Source organism: Theropithecus gelada, chromosome 1, assembly GCF_003255815.1.
Source record: "Theropithecus gelada isolate Dixy chromosome 1, Tgel_1.0, whole genome shotgun sequence".
Classification (NCBI taxonomy): domain Eukaryota; kingdom Metazoa; phylum Chordata; class Mammalia; order Primates; family Cercopithecidae; genus Theropithecus; species Theropithecus gelada.
Window position 1 is genome coordinate 58,399,423 of NC_037668.1, and position 20,274 is coordinate 58,419,696.

General features: G+C 54.7%; 1 protein-coding gene across 1 annotated transcript in view; it reads right to left on the reverse strand.

Annotated features, from left to right (window-relative positions):
* Window positions 1–20,274, reverse strand: part of SDC3 (syndecan 3) — a 39,389-nt gene extending 19,115 nt beyond the window's left edge. Inside the window, exon 1 of the mRNA XM_025402571.1 lies at window positions 20,135–20,274. Coding sequence (XP_025258356.1) covers window positions 20,135–20,272 — 138 coding nt within the window. The 5' untranslated portion in view covers window positions 20,273–20,274. The remainder of the gene's footprint in view (window positions 1–20,134) is intronic.

A 20,274-nucleotide genomic window follows, 5' to 3' on the forward strand; every position in this document is an offset into this window, starting at 1 on the left:
TGAGCTGGGAGGAGAGAAGAGAAACGGACACTGATCCCAGCATATTTTGTCATAAAATGTTTATGTAAATTATATGCAAATATGCAGATCAGTGGGCTCCCAGTGGAGCCTACATTCTGGCCATTTCTCAACCAGGCCTGGCCCTGGAGGAAAGCAGCCTTCACTGAGCACACACGAAGCACTGGACCCCACCTTCTCAGGAGCCAGGTGAAATGGGCCTCCTTACTCCACAGAGGCAGAAAGCCCAGGCGACTTGCTAGAGGTCAGTGAGCTTGGCTGGAGAGTGAGGATGGGGTTCGGGACTGGAGCAGGGAGGGGGAGAGCAGGCAGGGTGGGACGTGGCAGTGGGAAGGGGCTGGGGGATCACATGGAGGCCCCTAAGAGCAGAAGGATCCTCAGCCTGACCTTGGAACCCCTTGAAGCCAGGTGAGGGGGCTCCAGGGACCCCGCCAGATGTCGAGCTCTGCTGGGCTGACCCCAGCCTCCTCCAGGGAACTGAAGAGACCCTGCTGGAGTCAGCCCGAGCAGGCCCAGCCCTTCCAGCAGCCCCGGGAGCCCGGGAGCTCTCACGGCTCCCCAAAGCCCTCTCCACACACAGGCTGAGCATACACCCTGGGCACACACAGCACACACACACACAACTGAAATGGCCCTGTCTGTAAGAGTGTGTGTGTGTCCAGGCCTCTCCTCCTGAGGAGGCGGGCTGTGGTTCCCCACACCCTCCTGTTTGCTGGGTTATTTATAACCAGCCCAAACTCACACACAGTAGAGATGCCACTCCCCGCCCCCAGCTTGGAGCAGTCCCACTGGCTTCTCGGCTGCTCCTCTTCAAGGGACAGGACAAGCCAGACTCAGATGGTCTGAGCCACAGCAGACTTGGGAGTCACCACCACCATCAACCAGATGGGAAACTGAGGCTCGGAGCAAGGCATCAGACAAAAAGCCTGGAAGAAGGGCTTGCAGGGACCTCAAAAGCCAGCCTAGGGCCACACTTGCCCCTAGGACTGTCTCTAACCCAAGATGAGGCTCTGTGGGACACAGTGGAGTGGGAAAGGAAGGGAGAGAGGGAGCCAGACATGTCCAAGCCCTCACCCTCACCTCCAGAGGCCTAGGACACACAGCAGGGACTCTGATGCTAGACTATGTGGCTCCAAATACCAGGACTGAACTTCACCAGCTACGCGACTCTGGGCAAGTCAGTCTACTTCTCTGAGCCTCTGTTTCTTCACCTACTAAATGGGCATAGTAACAGTACTGACCTCAGGGGTTGGGAGGATTAAATAAGATGTTCCAAACAAGGCTCTCGGCCCACAGTCTGACTACTTCTCAGCCTGGTGACCCAGGACAAGCTGCGTGGCCTGAGCCTCAGTTCTGTCATCTGCAAATAGAACAATGATATGGCCCAGAGGGTCATGAGGACTGAAGCACCGGTTCCCACACACAGTACGTGGTCAGCACGTACAGATTCCATCCTCTATTCCTCCATTCCCAGGGGTCCCCATGGTTCCTGACTAGCCCCAGATCCTCTCCTTGATACTCCCTGTCTCCCATCTCTGAGCATCTACTATGTGCTGGGCCTGGTGGGGGTTGTTCTAGATATTATGCCATGGAATCTTCTAAACAACTCTTCAAGGGATAAATTCCCTTCCCAGCTCTGCAGTGGGCCTTCTGCCTTGTTGAATATAGATGTTCTATAAATACTTGAGGGATGAATGGATGCAAGAATGAATGTGATCAAAAAGTCAGATAATCACAAGCGTTGGCGAGGACGTGGGGAAATCGGAACCCTCACACACCACTGGTGGGAATGTAAAACAGCACAGCCGCTTTAGGAAAGAGGCTGGCAGTCTCTCAAAATGTTAAATGGAGTTTCCATATGACTCAGTAATTCTACTCTTAGGATATACATTCAGGAAAAATGAAAATATATGTCCACACACCAAAAAAGGTAGCATTATTCATAATAGCCAAAAGGTTGAAACTACCCAAATATCCATCAGCCGATGAATGAATAAATAAAATGTGGTATGTTCATACAATGGCATATTATTCAGCAAAAGAAAAAAAAAAAAACAACAAACTAATACTGAGGCCGGGCATGGTGGCTCACACCTGTAATCCCAGCACTTTGGGAGGCTGAGATGGGAGGGTCACCTGAGGTCAGGAGTTACAGACCAGCCTAGGCAACATGGTAAAACCCCATCTCTACTAAAAATACAAAATTAGCCAGGTGTGGTGGCATATGCCTGTAGTCCAAGCTGTTTGGGAGGCTGAGGCAGAATTGATTGAACCTGGGAGGCAGAGGTTGCAGGGAGCCAAGATCATGCCATTGCACCCCAGCCTAGGCCACACGACCAAAACTCAGTCTCAAAAATAAACAAACAAATAAACTAATACTGATACTACAATGTGGATGAACCTTGAAACCATTATGTTAAGTAAAAGAAATTGGTCACAAAAGACCACATATTATAATATTCCATTTATACGAAATGTCCGGGATAGGCAAATCCAGAGAGATAGAAAATAGATGAGCGATTGCCTATGCCTGCAGGGGCTGGGGAGAAACAGGAGCGACTGTTAATGGGTACAGTGTTTCTTTCTGGGGTGATAAAAAGTTCTAAAATTAGTGATGGTTTTACAACTATGCAAATATACTAAAAAACACTGAATTAAATACTTTAGATGGGTAAGATGTATGTGAGTTATATATCAATAAAGCTGTTGTTTCAAAAATAATAATGAATATGAGACTGAGGCTCAGAGAGGATGAGAAACTTGCCCAGGGTCACACAGCAGAACCTGGACTCAAGTTCAGGTCCTCCAGAGAAGCCCAGTGTTCCTTATCCTGACAACACGCTTGTCCTGGCCCTGCTCACTTCCTCTCCCATTTGAACATCTTACCAAGCCCCAGGTGAAGCCTCCACAGCCCCCACCCCCAGACAGGCAAATGTTTACTCTGCAGACCACAAGTAGGAGAGGCCCAGCTCAGCAACTGTCTCTTCTATGCTGTTCAAAGACCACTTTGTCAGGTGGGGCCAGTGGAGGGGGACAGGCTCAGCCCAGAGCCTTCAGAGACTCCAGGGACTCCAGAACCAGGCTGGCTGCCATCCCCAACCCTCCACCTCAGCGTTCCAACTGCAGCCCTCAGTGGTTCTGGATGCCCCACCCTACCCTCTGACCATGTGCCTGGCCCCTGGCTGCACTCAGGAAAAGGCATGAGGATATGTCCCCGCCAGGGAAGGGGCAGAGCCTGTCAGGGTCCCAGTGGTAAAACACGTCTGCATTTAAACTCAAGTCCATCTGCCCTCTGTCCCCATGGCTGTCTAAGGCAACTCTGAGGACAGGCGCCTCTTCAGGCCCCACCCTTCACCCTGGCCCCAACTTCACCTGGCTCCCAAGCACCAGCCCTGCCCAGCACAGCTGGCAACCGCCAAGCCCCTCAGGTGGTTTCCACTCTATTCTCTGGCAGAGGCCTGTCTGTCCTGGGCTAGGCCTGGGCTGGAGCTACCAGGTCTTTGTCTGGAAGTTGCTCGTTAACCCCCTCTTTCCTGCCTGGCTGAACTCAGGTATGAAGCCTAAAACCCCTTAGGCCCTGTCTTGAGCCTCGACACCTTGGCTTCACCTCCCAGACTTTGATCTCTCAGCCATTAAGAAGGGAGGAAGAGGCCAGGAGCGGTGGCTCACACCTGTAATCCCAGAACTTTGGGAGGCCAAGGTGGGTGGATCAGGAGGTCAGGAGTTTGAGACCAGCCGGCCAACATGGTAAAACCCCATCTCTACTAAAAATACAAAACTTAGCTGGGTGTGGGGGCGCGCACCTGTCATCCCAGCTACTCGGAAAGCTGAGGCAGGAGGATGGCTTGAACCCGGGAGGTGGAGATCACAGCGAGCCAAGATCGTGCCACTGCACTCCAGCCTGGGCAACACAGTGAGACACCATCAAAAAAAAAAAAAAAAAAAAAAGAAGGGAGGAGGCCTTGCAGTGCCTTAGACTGCCAGGCAGAGACCACAAAGGATCCTGAGTGGGGAGGCCAAGAACTCTGCAAGGACCCCCTGCCCCTCAAGAATGGGGTGCAGAGAGCCAAAGAAAACCCCGTGCTCACCTCCCCTAACATCCTCCTCCAGTCTCCTGCAGGTCCTGTGTGCCCCAGGTATCCTGCCAGCCCCTCCTCCACACAGCCACAGGCTCTTCCTCTCCCCCACTGAGCTCAGATAGAGTCCAAACACCTGCCAGGGCTCAAAGACCCTGCGTGCTCTGGCCCCTACTCCTGCAGCCCAGGGATGGGGCCTGCCCTCCACTCCTCATGTGTCACCTGAACGTGGCTTCCATGACCCAAACTGCTTCAGGTCTCAGCTGACCCACCCTCGCCACCAGGAATCCCTCCCTGAGCCTCCCCAGGCAGGATCAGAAGCCCAGCTGCTGCCAGTATGGACCTAGTCACACCAGCTTGGCCTCCTCCCCTGTAGGGAGCTCCACCAGGGCAAGGTTGCCCACCAGCCTTAGCCCCAGGCCCCCAGGCCCCCAGGCCCCCAGGGAATGAATGAATAAATGAGTCTAAAACAGTCTAGCCCAGAAACCAAAGCTGTGCAGTAGATAGTGCGTGTGGGAGAGGCACTGGGCTAGGAAAGATGGACTCAAAACTGGACATCAGGCAAGTGGCTGTTGCTAGAACACAGTCTTGTTCCCCAAACCCAGGACAAGGATGGGTAGTGACTGCCACCTTTGTGGTGATGGTGGGCTCTCATGGCCACTCCCCCAACATTTACCGTAACTAGTCAGCAGCCTGTGGGCAGAGCAGTGTGCTGGACTCTGTGCCAAGTAAGCCCTAGCTCTTGCAACACCCTGTAGCACCACGGTCACCCTCCAGCTTCATGGAAGACAACACAGGCTCAGAGGATGACACAAGTACAGTGACCTGCCCAAGGTCACCCAGCTGACATGCAGAGGTCAAAGTCCAAGTCCAAGTCAAGACTCAGCTGATTCATCCCCCGCACCAGGAATCCTTCCCTGAGCCTCCCCCGGCAGGGTCAGAAGCCCAGCTGCTGCCATTAGGGACCCAGTCATGGCAGTGTGGCCCCCTCCCCTATAGGGACCTCCACCAGGGCAAGGCCAGCCCAAGAGCCAAGTTGGGTTAATGCCCAAATGCCCTCTTTCCACCATTTATGATGGCCATGCCCTTAGAGACAACACAGGACACTCACCCCTCTAAACATGGAAAGGCAAAAGGGAGGGAAGTGTGGAGGGTGAGGAAGGTGCAGGGTCCGGGGACTCGGCCCGTGCAATCTCTGTGCACCCCCACAGTGCCCCGGACAGAGTGGAATGGTCCTCCCTCCCGCAGCATGACAAAGACAGTCTCACCTCTGTGCCATGGTCCATACCCGCCCCACCCACCAGGAGACCCCCCCACCACGTCTCCTGACCAAACATTTGTCAAAAGAAACACCACTGATATCTGGGCAGGACGATTTTCCACCAGTGGGACTGTTCTGGACACTGCAGCCCTTTAGCAGCCCGACCCCCACCTGGCCAATGCCAGCTGCACGTCCACTACTAAGACAACCAAAAACGTCCAAATGTCCTAGGAGCCAGCACCCTCAATGCCCAGATCAGGCGTCTCCTCCTCATGGAGGTGTCCCCATCCCACCCTAGTCCCAGGCGACCACCCCTCCTCCCTGTTCAGGGCCTCAACTTCAGGATCTCTTGGTTGGGCATCATTTTCCCATAAGTCAGAAATACTCTCATCAAAGAAACAGAATCCCCCCAGAAATCAGAATCCCCACGCGGCCTTAGTGCCGAAGACTCTGATCAGGGTTTCCCCAGGCAGGCGGTGAAATAAAGGGATCCGCGTCTCCTGGCCTCTCTGACCCCAGCTGTCACTCTCCTCAGGGGCACAGCCACACTCCCTCTCCTGCCACCCCCCAGCCTGCCGGCATCCAGAGTCTGGCAAATAACATACAACTGAATCTCCGAAGGAATCCAAGGTTGGTTTTTTAGTGGAGGGTGCGGGGGAGTGAAGTGTCCCTGGAGGTCAGGCAGAAAACAAAGCTCTGAGGCCCTCCACACACACACCACACACACTGTTCTTGCCTTAATCACCTCTAACGAGGCCAGATGACCAGCTGCCCCTCTGGCCTGGGCTCCTAGACCCTGGGATTAAGAGTTGGGATTAAGGACAGACATATTTTGGTAGCTCAGAGCCCCAGCAGTGTGAGTGTGGGGGTGTGTGTGTGTGAGTGACAGTGTGTGTGTGATTGTGTGTGTGATCGTGTGCGTAAGAGTGTGTGGGAGGGGCGTGAGGATGTGTGTGTCAGTGTGTGGATGCATGTGTGACAGTGTGTGTCAGTGTGTGTGGATGTGTGTGAGAGTGTGTGGGTGTGCGTGTGTGGGGAGGTGAGTGTGTGTGGGTGAGAGTGTATGTGAGTGTGTGTGTGGGTGGTGAATATGTGTGTGTGTAGGTGAGAGAGAGTGTGTGTGTGTGAGAGTGTGTGTGGGTGAATGTGTGTGTGGGTGACAGTGTGTGTGAGTGTGGGGGGTGAGTGTGTGCGAGTGTGTGGATATGTGTGTGTGGGTGTGAGAGTGAATGTGTGAGTGTACACAGACATGCACACATCCAAGCACATTCGGGGTGTTTCTGGGCGTGTGTCTATGTCTAGGTACATCCATGTGTGTATGCCTAGGGCTGTCTGGAGTGGCTTAGATGTCTGTGTACATCTGAGTGTGTTCACATGAGCGTGGAGGGCTGTGTCTCCGAGCGGTACCTGTGCACATGGCAGCGTATGTGTGTCCCTGTTTCTGTCTCTACATGTGTGCACAGGACAAGGGTATTTGCACAGGTTCACGTTTCTTCATTTGTAAGCATGCATCTGAGCCTCCCAAGGTAGAGAGAGTGTCTCCAAACTTCCTTAATCCACAGTGCTGGGGGGAAGCCCCTGGAGCTGAGGCAGGGGGAGGGACAGCAGTTGGGGGACTCCTGATCCCCCGGCATAGGATACAAACACCTTTTCCTACAAAGACACCAGGGCTCCACGCATCAGCACAGACACACAGCAATACACCATCACACATGTTGCAGGCACGTGCAAACCCCTAACCCAAACTAAAGTCCTAAACAGAAACATGGCCTTAGTTCCACGTGGAAAAAAGATTACCTGGCCTCACTTGCAGTCTTGCAGACCATCCCTCAGGACACAGCTGAGCTCCCTCTGGATCTGAGATTGTCCCTACAAGCCCCCCAGCTCCCCAGCTCACATGAGAATAGGATCCAGCCAGCCAGGGCTCAGCTCCCAGAGGCCATGTAGGGGCTTCAACCCCAGGGGAGCTGTTCCACTTCTCACTGCTGAGTGACCCTGAACAGCCACACTTCATCTCTGGGTTCAGTCTCCTCATCTGAACAGCAAGGCCAGGGCTGATTCCTGGCTCTTTGCCCCAAAACTCCATTTCAGGAAGGACAGATGCAGGCAATTGTGAGTTCTGGGGCCAGGAGGGCAAGGAACTAAAGAAGAATCAAGAATTCCTCTAGCCTTGGTCCTAGCTACCCCTTCAACCCTCGAGACCCCTGTCCCCAAGGGGAACCCTCAGGTCCTGGCCCTGGTGAGTCACAGCCAGGGAGATGGGAGGTTCCAACCAGTGAGGGAGTAAGATAAGGGCCTCTAGGGAAGCTGAGCAGGGGGAGGAAGGAGTATGAGGAGGAGGGTGGGAGGTGGGAAGGAGGGAGGGGGGCTGAGCAGAGAGGGCGGAGGAGATGGAGAGGAGGGAGGTTGGAGAGGAGGGAGGTTGGAGAGAAGATCTCCTCATAACCAAGCCTGAGCCTCCAAGCCCACAGTCCGTCCACCCTCCAGAAAGACGGAGCCAAACAGGTTCCAGGGCACCCTTCCCTGCCTGCACCTCCACAGCTCACTGGGGCTGGAAAGGCTACATCCCCTCGTGCCCACTGCTCCCTGCTGCCAGGCTCCACTTTCCTCTTCTCCCAGTCTTGGGGGTCACATGAGTGGGGGCTGGGGAGAAAGGACCAAGTGTGACAACAGGGGAGAACTAGAAGTGAAACAGAGTGAGAAGTGTGAACGCAGAAAAAAGAAACAAAGCAGCAATGTCAGAATTTGGGGAAGTGTAACAAAGTACCATGTGTGAAGGTTGAAGGGGAGATGATGTAATGGGGAATTAGCAGCTGCAACAATGTATCCAAGTGAGAGCTCCAAGGTGGTAACAATGTAACCCTGTGGGGAAGCAGACACTATGAAGTGAAATAACAGAATTGGACTTGGCAAAGAATCCTAACTTGGAGAAGAGGCACCTGGGAACCTAGAAGAGGGAGGCAGGAGAGAGGGGGCTGAGGAGTGTCTCACTGTGCTTGGGGGCTGGTAGGAGGGGTCATTATTGGATTCCCAAAGGAGGGGACATCTGTGCTGGGTTTTAGAGGATGAGTAGGAGTTCACTGAAGAATAAAGGAACAGTCCATGAAGAGGGAACAGCACACGGGTAGGCATGAAGAAAAAAGAGACAGTGGTATGCTCTGTGCTCAGGATGGCTGGTAGAAGTGTGGGATGTACGGACTGGGCGCAGTGGCTCACCCCGTAATATCAGCATTTTGGGGGGCTGAGGTGGATGGATCATTTGAGGCCAGTAGTTCGAAACCAGCCTGGCCAACATAGTAAAACCCCGTTTATACTAAAAATCCAAAAATATTAGCCAGGCATGGTGGCAAGGGCCTGTAGTTCCAGCTACTCAGGAGGCTGAGCCAGGAGAATCGCTTGAACCCAGGAGGCGGAGGTTGCAGTGAACCAAGATCATGCCACTGCACTCCAACCTGGGCAACAGAGTGAGACTCCATGTCAAAAACAAAAAACAAAAAAACAGAAGTGTTGGGAGGCAAAGGGATGAGGCTGGAGAAGCACATTGAAGGCACTGACAGGAATTAATTTGGCATAGGAAATATTGGGCATATGGGCAGCTGGGGTGGTCAAGGAAGGCTTCCTGGAAGAGGGGTATGGGGGCAGCTGAGCCTGCATTCTGGACAGCGCAGAGTCAAGTACAGAAAAGAAGCACAGTGTAGGGGATAGTGCCCTGCCCAGGAGTCAGAGACAGAGTTCTTAGTCCCAGCTCAGCCATCAACTTGCTGTGTTACTTTGGGCAAATCGTTGTATTTCTCTCAGTCTCAACTTCCCCAAATGTCATATAAGAAAGTTGAATTACAGAATCTCAGAAGATTCTGTAATGATGACTTGAGATCAATGCTTTGGCCTCAGTGTCCCCTTTGGAACAGTGAACAGTTTGGACAAGAGTATTTTCAAGGGCCCTTCCAGTTGAAATCCTCTCCAGCCGTCTGATCTTTCCCCAACCTGGGTTAGCCTCTGCCCACAGCCCCATATAGACAGAAAACATGCGGCAGGAAACAGATCCATGTGGAAGCCAGGAGCCCAAAGTCCCAGGAAAGGTCCTGCTCGACAATAGCTACTCAAGTTCTGGTACCTAGCAAGGCCCGATTGGCCCTACGTTCATCCTGTAGGGTACCACACTTTACAGTTTGCAATGCACATGGCAGCATGAGGCAGTGCTTATGTACTAGATGGGACTCTGGGGGCAGGCTGCTCGGGTTCAAATCCCAGCTGGGTCACTTACTAGCTCTGTGACCTCAGACGAGTTATTTAACCTCTTTGTACCTTGATTTCCTCTTTTGTAAAATGAAGATTACAATGGTATCTCCCTCATAAGGCTAAGGATTGTTTATAGATGAGACATTTGGCAGAGCGTTTTGTGTGTGGCAGGCACTCAATGGACAGAACTCAATATTGTCACCTCCAAGCTCTGGCATCTCATGCTACCTCCTCATGACAGAAGGGCAGCACCCTGTACCTGCACGACAGTACCCAAATGCCTTGGTTTGGACTCAAAGACCACCTTGTGAGTCAGTGAGGTCTTCCATGTGGAGGACCTGTGGGGTTCAACTGTTCAGCCCAAGAACACTGAGGCACAGGGCCAGACACCCACGAGGAACCTGGTGACTGTCTCTTAAAGGCATCAGAAAGGGCGGCCCCCTACAGCAGTGACCCCTCGCTGCCAAGGGAGGTGTGTTCCCCTCTCCACATGTGGTAGCTCCCTGATATACTGCAACCGTCCCCACTACTCAGACTTTGTCCATCCTAGCCCACCTATCAATGTGCTGCCATCTGTCATGGCCTGGTACAAAGGATGCCTCCTCCATGGAGTCTTCCTAGTTTTCAGGGTCTAAATCAACCTCTCATTCCCTGACCTACTCCCGCACAGAATTGAGAGCTTCCTAAAGTCAGGGACCAAGCTGAGCCCCCTGGGGGTCCCTAGTGCTCGGCTGAGACCAGACACAGAGGGGTCATGAGTAAACAGTAGCACAATGGCGATAAAGATCCAGGTACTGGACTCCCTGCCCAGCCCCCAGCTAGCCTGGAACTGATGATCATGTTCCAGGGTTCAGGGAGGGAGTTGGTGCCCAGCGTGATGGGCAAGGAAAGAGATGCCTCCTACCCTGGCCCAAGAGGAACCACAGACAAGCCACGTGAAGGAAGCAGGCCTCCCCTCCCCACCCAGGCCAGCCATCCTGCCTGCCCTTCCCCACCGGGCCAACCTAGGTCAGGCCCTGTCCTCTCTGGCCTCAAGTCTTTCTGATAGTTCCTCAAATCTGAAGACTGCAAGGGCCCCTGGGTCACCGCATTCACTCTTCCCATTTAACAGATGTAGAAGTGGAGGCCCAGAGAGGGAAAACGCTGCCCACTACCACTTGACAAGCTAGTGGCAGATTCATTTCTGAGGCATAACCACCTTGGGGAATGTATAATAATTAAAAGTCATCACCCAGCAGCAGGTTCCTTTTAACCAGCTGCACCTCCCGCCACTCCTCACTGCCACCGAACGGGTCAGGGATCACTGGCTCCATTTGACAGAAGAGGAGACTAAGGCTGAGTCAAGAGTCAGCCAAATCCACCCACTTCTTCGTTTTTGTTTTTCTGTTTGTTTGTTTTGTTTTGAGACAGAGTCGTGCTCTGTCGCCTAGGCTAGAGTGCAGTGGCACAATCTCAGCTCACTGCACGCTCCGCCTCCCAGGTTCAAGCAATTCTCTGCCTCAGCCTCCTAAGAAGCTGGGATTACAGGCACCTGCCACCGCCTGGTTAATTTTTGTATTTTTAGTAGAGATGGGGTTTCAACATCTTGGCCAGGCTGGTCTTGAACTCCTGACCTCATGATCCACCTGCCTCGGCCTCCCAAAGTGCTGGGATTACAGGCGTGAGCTACCTTGCCCGGCCAAAATCCACCCACTTCTAATGGCAGAGCTGGGGCTCGGCCTGTCAGGGAGGAGGGGTAGGGCTTCCTCCATGCTTCTCTTCAGCTCCCTCCTCGAGACCACACAAAAGCACATGCACCTGCCACCAATAAACCTGCCTGAAGCAAGACATGGCCAGACAAGACACAGAACACACATGACACAACTGAACACTGACAACCCCCTGAACAGGGCTTCATATACAGCAGGTGCTTAGTAAATGTCTGCTGAGTGAGCAACACAGTCAATCAACACTGGCGCCCATGCAGGAACCCACACGTCTGCCTGATGCCCTTGTGTGGGGAAAAGAAAGAGAGATCAAAAAGGAGTTTCTTACGTCTTCCTTTTCTACACAGACACAGTAACAATCTGATCGCTCTTTCTTTTCCCCACACCCTTGAACGAGCATCTCTGTAAGCACCCAGGCTCCAGGCTCAGAGTCCTGCTAACTGCCTCACTGTGGGCACACTGCCTCACTGTGGGCACACTGCTCAACCTCTCAGGGCCTCTGTGTCCCCATCTGTAAAATGGGATAACCATGCCTGCCTCACAGGGCCATGCTGAGGACCCACTGAGATAAAGCATGTTAAGCACTTAGAACCACACCTAGCACATGGCGTGCAGTGGTAAGTATTGGCCGTTGTCTTTGTCATCTTCATCCTCGCCATCATCTGTGTTTGTGTCTGTCTCCCTGACACAGGGAGCATCTTGAAGTCAGGAACCAGGTAAGATGCAGCTGCAGACACCCGCCCCCTACAATGGCAGCCAGGCCTTGAGGAGGGGGGCAGTGAGTAAGGGGTGGATGACAGAGGGTAAAGACTGACACAGGCACCTACACTGCAACTGTGGGCCTGGACAGGGAATAGTGTATGGCTTCTGTCCGGCAAAAATACCCTTCCCCTGCTCCCAAAACAACAGTCCACCTCCCCCCAGCTCTCCAGGAGCCTTGCCTACTCAGGCCCTGCATCCCCCACGGAGCCCCCCCAAGCCCCAGCCCAGGGAGGGGCACAGGTCTAATGAGCCGCCTGCAGCCCCCTGGTGCCCGCAATCGAATTGGCAATCAGTTTGCTGCAATTAGATTTCCCAGATCCCGCTGGTGATTGATTCTAAATTACCCTCATTAAAGTCTGGGCTGGCGGGCATGGATGGGGGAGGGCAGGATGGATGGCGGGGGGTCCTAGCTGGCAGTGCAGGGGTTACAGGAATCTCTAGGGGCGCCTGGACCAAGGCTAACCCCAGGGTGAAGCAGCACCAGACAGCAGCGTAGAAGCCCATGGCCCACCCAGAAGAAGGATGAAGGCCCGAGTCAGTGTTATCCCCAGTCCCAGCCCCACCGCCAGAAAACCCTGGCTCTGTAGGGCATGTGATGACAAGATCAGATGGGGCTCCAGGGTAGGAGAAGGGGCAAATGAACATCAGGCTCCACCAGCTCCTGGCTGTGTGTGCTTTGGCAGGTGTCCTAACATCTCTGAGCCTTCCTCTAAATAAGGGGAATCTCACCAGCCCCCCAAGAGTGGTGGGAGGCTCAGTGGGACCATCTAAGGCTGGAGAGCCAGCCCCAATCCATGGGCAAGGCCCCGGGCTGTGGTTGGGCCACCAGCTGTGGGATGTCAGGCTGTAGGGCTGGCCATCTCTCTAGGACTCTCCACCCCTGAGGTCCTGTGTAAACATCAACAGTCACCCACTCTGGGCCAGGGCGCATGTGACAGACAGAACACAGCCGAGATGCTCCCTGGCTGGGAGGAAAATGGAAAGCACCTAGTCTCACCATGTCCTGGGCTCAAGCTGCAAATAACAAGGCCTCTCTGGAGTTCCAGGACTGGAAGGGCCTGAAGAGTCATCATGCAGGATGGACTGCAGGCTGCCCAACAGCTCTGGAGAACCAGCCCCCCAGAAACTCAGCACCATGGACCCTAGAATGTGCTTCCTCTAATCTGACTTAAGTCCTGCTGGCTCCAACTGGGAGTCCAGCCCATGGTCTCCTTCTAAGGGTACCCCCACCCACAGGGTTCTCCTTCAGGCCATCCATGATCATTCAAACTTAGTTCCCACTCTCTCCAAAAGAAAACACTGCTCCTCACCTCCAAGCAGTAGTTCTTCAGTAAGACTCAGAGAAGGACAGGAAAAGAACAAAAACCAAGGCAGGTGAATGGAAAAAAACAAGATTTGCAGAAGCAAGATTTACAGCCTGCTCCTTATTTACTTTAGTACTTTATTTACTTTATTATTTTATATTACTAATTCTCAAACAACCCTGAGGCTCCATTTTAAAGAAGAGGAGACTGCAGGTTCAGAGAGGTTAGGTGAATTTGACAAGGTCACATAGCAGGAATGTGACAAAGCCAGGGTTTCAACCCTGAACCAGCTGGCTCCAGGATCCCTGCTCCTTCGATGACTTCAAGCTGCCCCCTCAGGCTTGGGACACCACAAAACAGACACAGCACCAAGGCCAGGGGTGGGGAGAAGGCAGGCCTCAGCCAGCTGGGGTAACAGGGGTTGTAGAACCCTCTCCACCTGGTATAAAAGGCCAGCATAGGCGTTCCCTGCCCTCTACCCACAGCAGCCAGGTAAAAAAAGGGCCAGATCATTTGTCGGGGCCACCGCCACCCCCACTGCTGGGCCCTCAGCCATGGCTGCTCAGGCTCCCCCTGTAATCACAGCTTCCTGTTTGGCGCTGAGACTGGGCTTGGCCAGTGGGGGAGGGGAGTGGCTGCCCCTCTGGCCATGGTGGGAGGGGGGCCGGAAGTGAAGGCTACCGGGCCTCCTGGAATCTGGGGAGGCTGGGAGCCAAGGGGAGTGAGGGTGTGGGGGGTGCCGTCAATAAATATTTACCAAGAGCCAGCCTGATGTTCCCAGGATGTGATGTTAGGACAGAGGCCTGGAGGGGCCAGTGAGATGGGTCAGGAAGTCCGGGACCAGCCCAGACCCTGCTCCCTGCTGGGACAGGGGTTTGGGGGGGATGATGGGAGCAAGGGCCTTGGGGCCTGGGCAGCTCCTGGCTCTGGCCACCCTGTCCCTCGAGACACAAAATCACAGGGATCCAAGCAGCTGGGCTGGAGCCCAGAGCCACAGTCCCTCGGTCCTGCCCAGATGTGGTGGTGGCAGTGCCTTGGCACTCAGACCTCAGACCGAAGGCCCACCCAATGCAGTCCCCTGGTGCCTCCCAGCCCACGGGCACACGCCTTGCATGCAGCAGGACTCTGCCAGCCTCACTGTCCCCAACCAACCTACACAGGAAAAGATGCAAGCTCCCGCCTGAGCTCCATAGCTCACAGTCCTGACTTGCTTCATTCCTTTATTCCCTCATTCATTCATTCACTCCTTTGAATCATTCACTAAAGCCTGTGCCAAGCACAGAGTGGTCCCTGGGGGTTCAGTGAGAAAACATGGCAGCCACGAGCCTGCCCAGGAAGCTCAAGGTCTATCAAGAAAGCACTGACATCGCTCCTGACAGCTGGGGGACCCCCACCAAGACACACCCTATCTCTAAGCCTCAATCACTATTAGGCCAGAGAGAATCTTGGCTGCAACTGGGCCAGTGCTCAGAGATGGGGCAGGAGGAACATGGATTTGGCCTCCGCACACTTTCTAAGGGCCAGAGGGGGTTAAAGGCAGGCCTGGTCACCTCTGCAGACTCAGCCAACACTGGGGGCATCTGGCACATATCAGGGCTTATGGTGGCTTTTTAGACTCCTCTCATCCTGAGATTCCAAATATTTGCCCTCTCCTGTGCCCTGATCACATGACCCAGACATCAACCCCTTCTGCACACACATGTGCAGGCACATGCACAAACACACACACACACACACACATGCATGCACACACAATCTTGCTGACAGCCCTTCGCAGTTTATAAAGCTCTCTCTCCCCATCCCACACACCCCCAGTAGCCCTCAGAGTAGCTGCTTTTACGGACTACAGAGCCTTTCGTGGCAGTAGAGGAGGAAGAGCGCTGGCCAATCCCTCCCACATGGTGAGACAGCATCACCGACCTCCAGGGCTATGGCAGAATTAAGTGAGAAAAGGTACGGGACCAACCCCCCTCCCAGCACCCCCCACTCCCCGCCGCCACAAGAGCAGGCATTTACTAAACAGTAGCTAATGCAGACATAATCCAGGGGGTAGGGAGGCCCCAGAGAGGTAAAGTAGCTTGCCTAAGATCACACAGCAAGAGGGTAAATTTAGGACTGCAGCCCAGGTCCATTAGCCTGTCAGGCTCTGGCTCAAACCAGCTCTGCCACTTCTGGCTGTGTGACTCTTAGCAAGTCACTGAGCATCTCTGTGCCTCAGTTTCCTCATCTGTAAAAATGGGGGTTCTGGCCGGGCACTGTGGCTCATGACTGTAATCCCAGCACTTTGGGGGGGGCTGAGGTGGGCAGATCACCTGAGGTCAAGTGTTTGAGATCAGCCTGGGCAACATGGTGAAACCTCATCTCTACTAAAAATACAAAAATTAGGCAGGCGTGGTGGCAGGTGCCTGTAATCCCAACTACTTGGGAGACTGAGGCCAGAGAATCGCTTGAACTCAGGAGGCAGAGGTTGCAGTGAGCCAAGATCATGCCACCACACTCCAGCCTTGGCAACAGAGGGAGACTCTGTCTCAAAAAAAAATAAAATAAAACAAAATGGGATTCTAATAACTCCTACACCAAAAGATTATCACAAAGATGAAATAAGTCAATACATGTAAAGTGCTTGGTGGGTGGGACTCTCGGTAAACGTGACCTCTCTCTCCCTCTTGGGATGAGCCCCTCCTTGCTCTCCCCGCCACTGCCACCACTCCTGCTGCCCCGGACCCCTCAGGGACCCTATGCCCCCTTATATGAGGTAGGAGGAGCCAATGGGTTTCAAAAGGCCATTTTTTCATTTTTTGTTTGTTGCTTTCTTTTACTTTTTTCTCCAGCACAGCTCACCTCGCACCAACCCCCAACACACTGAACTCACCGCTGGAGGCATTGTGCTCACTCCTCCCCAGAGAGGAGGAGGCTTCAGGTTCAAATCCCAGCTCTGCCATGAGGATAGTGTCACATCCCCCAGTAATGATTCTAAAAGCCAAGTATTTGCCCCCAGTTGACATGTAAGAAAGCTGAGGGTCAGGGCAGGCTATAGCCTCCTAGTGTCACGTGATGACCACTTTCATTGCTTAGCTCAAAACCCTCCTCCTCCAGGAAGGCTTCCCTGACCCCATCCATGCTCCCTCCCAGAAAGGTCCCATGTCCTGAGAGCTCACTATGTGGCAGGTGTGTTCAGTCTACTCAAGCAGCTCATTTCCAAATCACAACATCCCTGTGAGGCTGACACCATTACTGTCTCCATTTTACAGACAAGGACTTTGAGACAGAAAGAAATCCCTTACTGGAAATCACACAGCAGGTGTCTGTCCCCAGAGCCCCTGGTACCTTGGGAGCTAACAGGCAGCATACATCTGTGGTGTCCCTGTGCCTGTCCCCCACATGCTGGAAGGGGAGACGGTTCACCCAAGAGCCTGGCCCAGAACAGCCCAGGGGCCCCCAACTTTCCATTTTTTTGGTGAAGACAATCTCATCCTGGTAACAGAAGGCTCACAGTCACCCAGGGGAGCCTGGAGGGGAGAAGAGCAGGGATGCCTGAAACGGGGTGAGGAGGGAATGGAAACCACCAGGCCTGGGGCTGAGACTTCAAAAGAATTCCCTACTAATTCCCCTGTCCCTGCCCCCGCCCCCACCCCCGCCCCCACCCCCACACTCTCTCTCTCTCTCTCTCTCTCTCTCTCTCTCTCTCTCTCACACACACACACACACACACACATACACTTCCCACCCTTCCCACCTTCCCAACCACAGTACAGCAACTTTGTAAAACAACAAGAAATCCACATTTTTGAGCACTTAGTAGGTACCAGCCACTGGGCCAAAAGCTTTCCAAATTAAGCCCTTCCATTCTCGCATTCTCTCCGTCTTAAAGAGGTGGAAACTAAGGCACAGAGAGGTTAGGTAACTTTCACAAGGTCACACAGCCACAAGGTAGTGGTCTTCCATCACTGGGAGTATTCAAACAAGACTAACACCTAAGATCCCTTCCAGTCCTGGACTTTTAAAAGAACATGTTTCAAAAGCTAACATTTTCAGGATCCTCACACTCCAAAACTTTGAGTGGTGACTTAAGTACAGTAGCTGAGGTGGCCTTAAAGGCAAATGTCCCTCAGAGTCCTGGTCACGTGGTCTGTCAGAAGAGGGACTCCTCAAAGGAGATGCCAGGAGACACATACATACATACACACACACACACACACACACACACACACACCACAATTCACCATCTGCAGTGTGAATGAGGCCTGCTATCCCTGCTATCCCCATCCTGAAAGACACGAAGACATGCAAACACACACACACACACACACACACGCGCGCACACACACACGCACGCAGGCAGGCAACCCAAAGGTCATCATGTCCCTGCCCTTCCCTGCCCTGAGCCAGCCACCGCTCATCTACCAAGGCCACTCCTGGAGCTTCCCGTCTTCTGATCTAACCTCAGTCCCTCCTGCTGCAGGCACTGCCCTCCCCACCTGGTGTGGAACCCTGTCAACCAGGTACCACCCATTAACCCTTTTCCTCCCAAGCCAGGTGAGGACCAGAGGGATGATGCCCCTCCTTGACAGCCTGACCCCTGGGAAGATGTGAGGCCTGGAGGACATTCTACTTCCCACCACCTGGTCAGGAACCCCAATCCCTGCCCTGGCCCGGCCCCGCCCACCATCTCAGCCTCTGGACTCAGACTCTCGGGGGTCTGTTTCATCTACCACCCAACACTGGGTCTCAGCCACACCTCTCAGATTCAGGGCACCTGCCTTGCGAGGCCCTACTGTGCATGAGGTTATTAAATGCTCTCATTAAGTCCTTCCACCACCTCGTGAAGTGTGAATTGTTAGCCTTAGTCAGCAAGGAAAGTGGCCTGCCCAGCGCTCCACCTGGCCTCCAAATCTAAAGCTTTCTGTCCTGAGCCCCTTTCATTCATGTGCACACCACGTGAATCCTGAGCTCCTTCTCGGGACACTCGTCAGTCATCTCATTGAATTTTTGCCATCTGAGGAAGGTGTCATTAGCCCCATTTCACAGAGAGACAACCAAGGGTCAGAGAAGTAAGATGCCCTGCCCAAACCATGCCATGAATCGGTGGGGGTAGCAGGATTGGAGTCCAGCGTCCTGTGATTCCCAGATCTTTGATTTTAAGGATGGTCTTTCAGAAATTTGGCTGAGAAGGCAACCCCAGCTTCTAGGATGTGCTGGGTCTCTATCCCTCCCAGGGACCCCTTCCTCCCACCCCACTTCCGGGAGAGCTGGGAATGAGACATCCTGGCCAGCAGGCACTTCACACTGGTCAGCACTCAACACTTTCCCTCCCTCCAGCTGACAGCCTCCTAGCTGGGGAAGACTGAGGAGGGGCCTGTCCATCAGAGAAGCAAGCTTGGAGCCCCTGCCTGTCCTCCTCCTGTCTTACTGACTGGCCCACTGAGGCTGGAAGAGGGAAGGGACTTGCAGAGGCTGGCTGGACACCCAGGGTTGCTTGAGAGGCCTGGGTCCTTTTCAGCCTGGGGGATGCAGGACAGCATAGCTCCTGGAACCAACCCTGGAGGCTGGACCTAGAAATCCTCAGCCCGCCTGGGCCGGGATCTGGACACTTATCCAACAAGAACTCACTTGAGACCTGAGTCCCTCAAAGGGGGATGAGATCCTTCCTTCCTCTGCCCTCCCTGACAGAGCTGGGACCAAGCATGGTTGCTGCGGTCACTCAAAGGGATACTCAAGGGTCACCTCATATATACTCTCACCTCCACCTGCATATGCTTGGTCCCCTTCAGGGTCCTTGTCCCATGCCCAGGGTCCCCCATGCACCTGCATGCACACGCTGGTATGTGTGTTCACACACACTCACGGGTCCGAGCACACGCCCACCACAGAGGTCTTTCGTACACACACCCTCACCCACTGCAGGCACACACGGCCATGGCCAACAGTGGCCCAGCTGGGCACAGGCACACATCATGCACAATGGGTCACCCTCCCACGACCACGGACGGGAGGGCACGCTGGCATCCACCCATGTGGCAGACACATCCTTCACCTGCACACGCCCCACAGGTCCCTGCACCCCTCACTGAGGTGGCCACACACGCCCACACACAGGGTCACCCTCACTCCCCCCTCAGGTCACCTTCACCAAGTCACCCTCCACCTTCACCTCTCCCTCCCGGGCCCACTGCCCTGGCCGGCTGCCGCGACCCTGGGAAGAACCAAATGTACACCCTCCCCTCGGAGGGGGAACCGACCCGATTCCCAAAAAGTGGCCACGGTCTGGGCACACCCACGAGGCAAAAGCCAGCCTCACTCCCACCCTAAGACACACCCAGCCTGGACGGCGACCCCCAGCCCGCCGCCGGGCCCTTCCCGCACCTCCCAGGCCAGCGCAGGGGTCCCCGCTCCGTCCCCGGGAAGACAGTTCCTGAAGCCACTGGGAGGTGGGGGAGCAGGGCTGAGGATCCGCGATCGGGTTCCCACCCGGGATTCCCTCTGGGGAGGGGTCCCAAAAGGAAGGAGAGATGCGCCCCCCGAAGATGACCGGCGGCGGGGGCGGCCTCTCCTCGCGGATGCCAGCTAGGGGGAGATTCTGGCGGGGGCAGGGTGCGGAGAGGGGCGCTCGGGGGAGGGGCGAGGGGCGGCAGGGACCGCGGCCCGGGGGAAGGCAGCCCGGGGGTAGGGAGCGGGGTCCCGGGGCGGGGGTCGCGGGCGGGGACCGGCACCCCGCGCGGGGGACGGCCCCGGGGAGCTGTGGCGGGGATCCGTGCGCATGTCACTCACCCCCGCGGCGCGCCCCGCCAGGAGCAGCAGCAGCAGCGGTGGCAGGAGCAGCCCGCGGGCCCCGGGCCCGGCCGCGGCCCCGGTCCCGGCGCCGGCCCCGTGGGCGGCCCCGGCGCGGTGCGGCGGCCCCGGCTTCATGG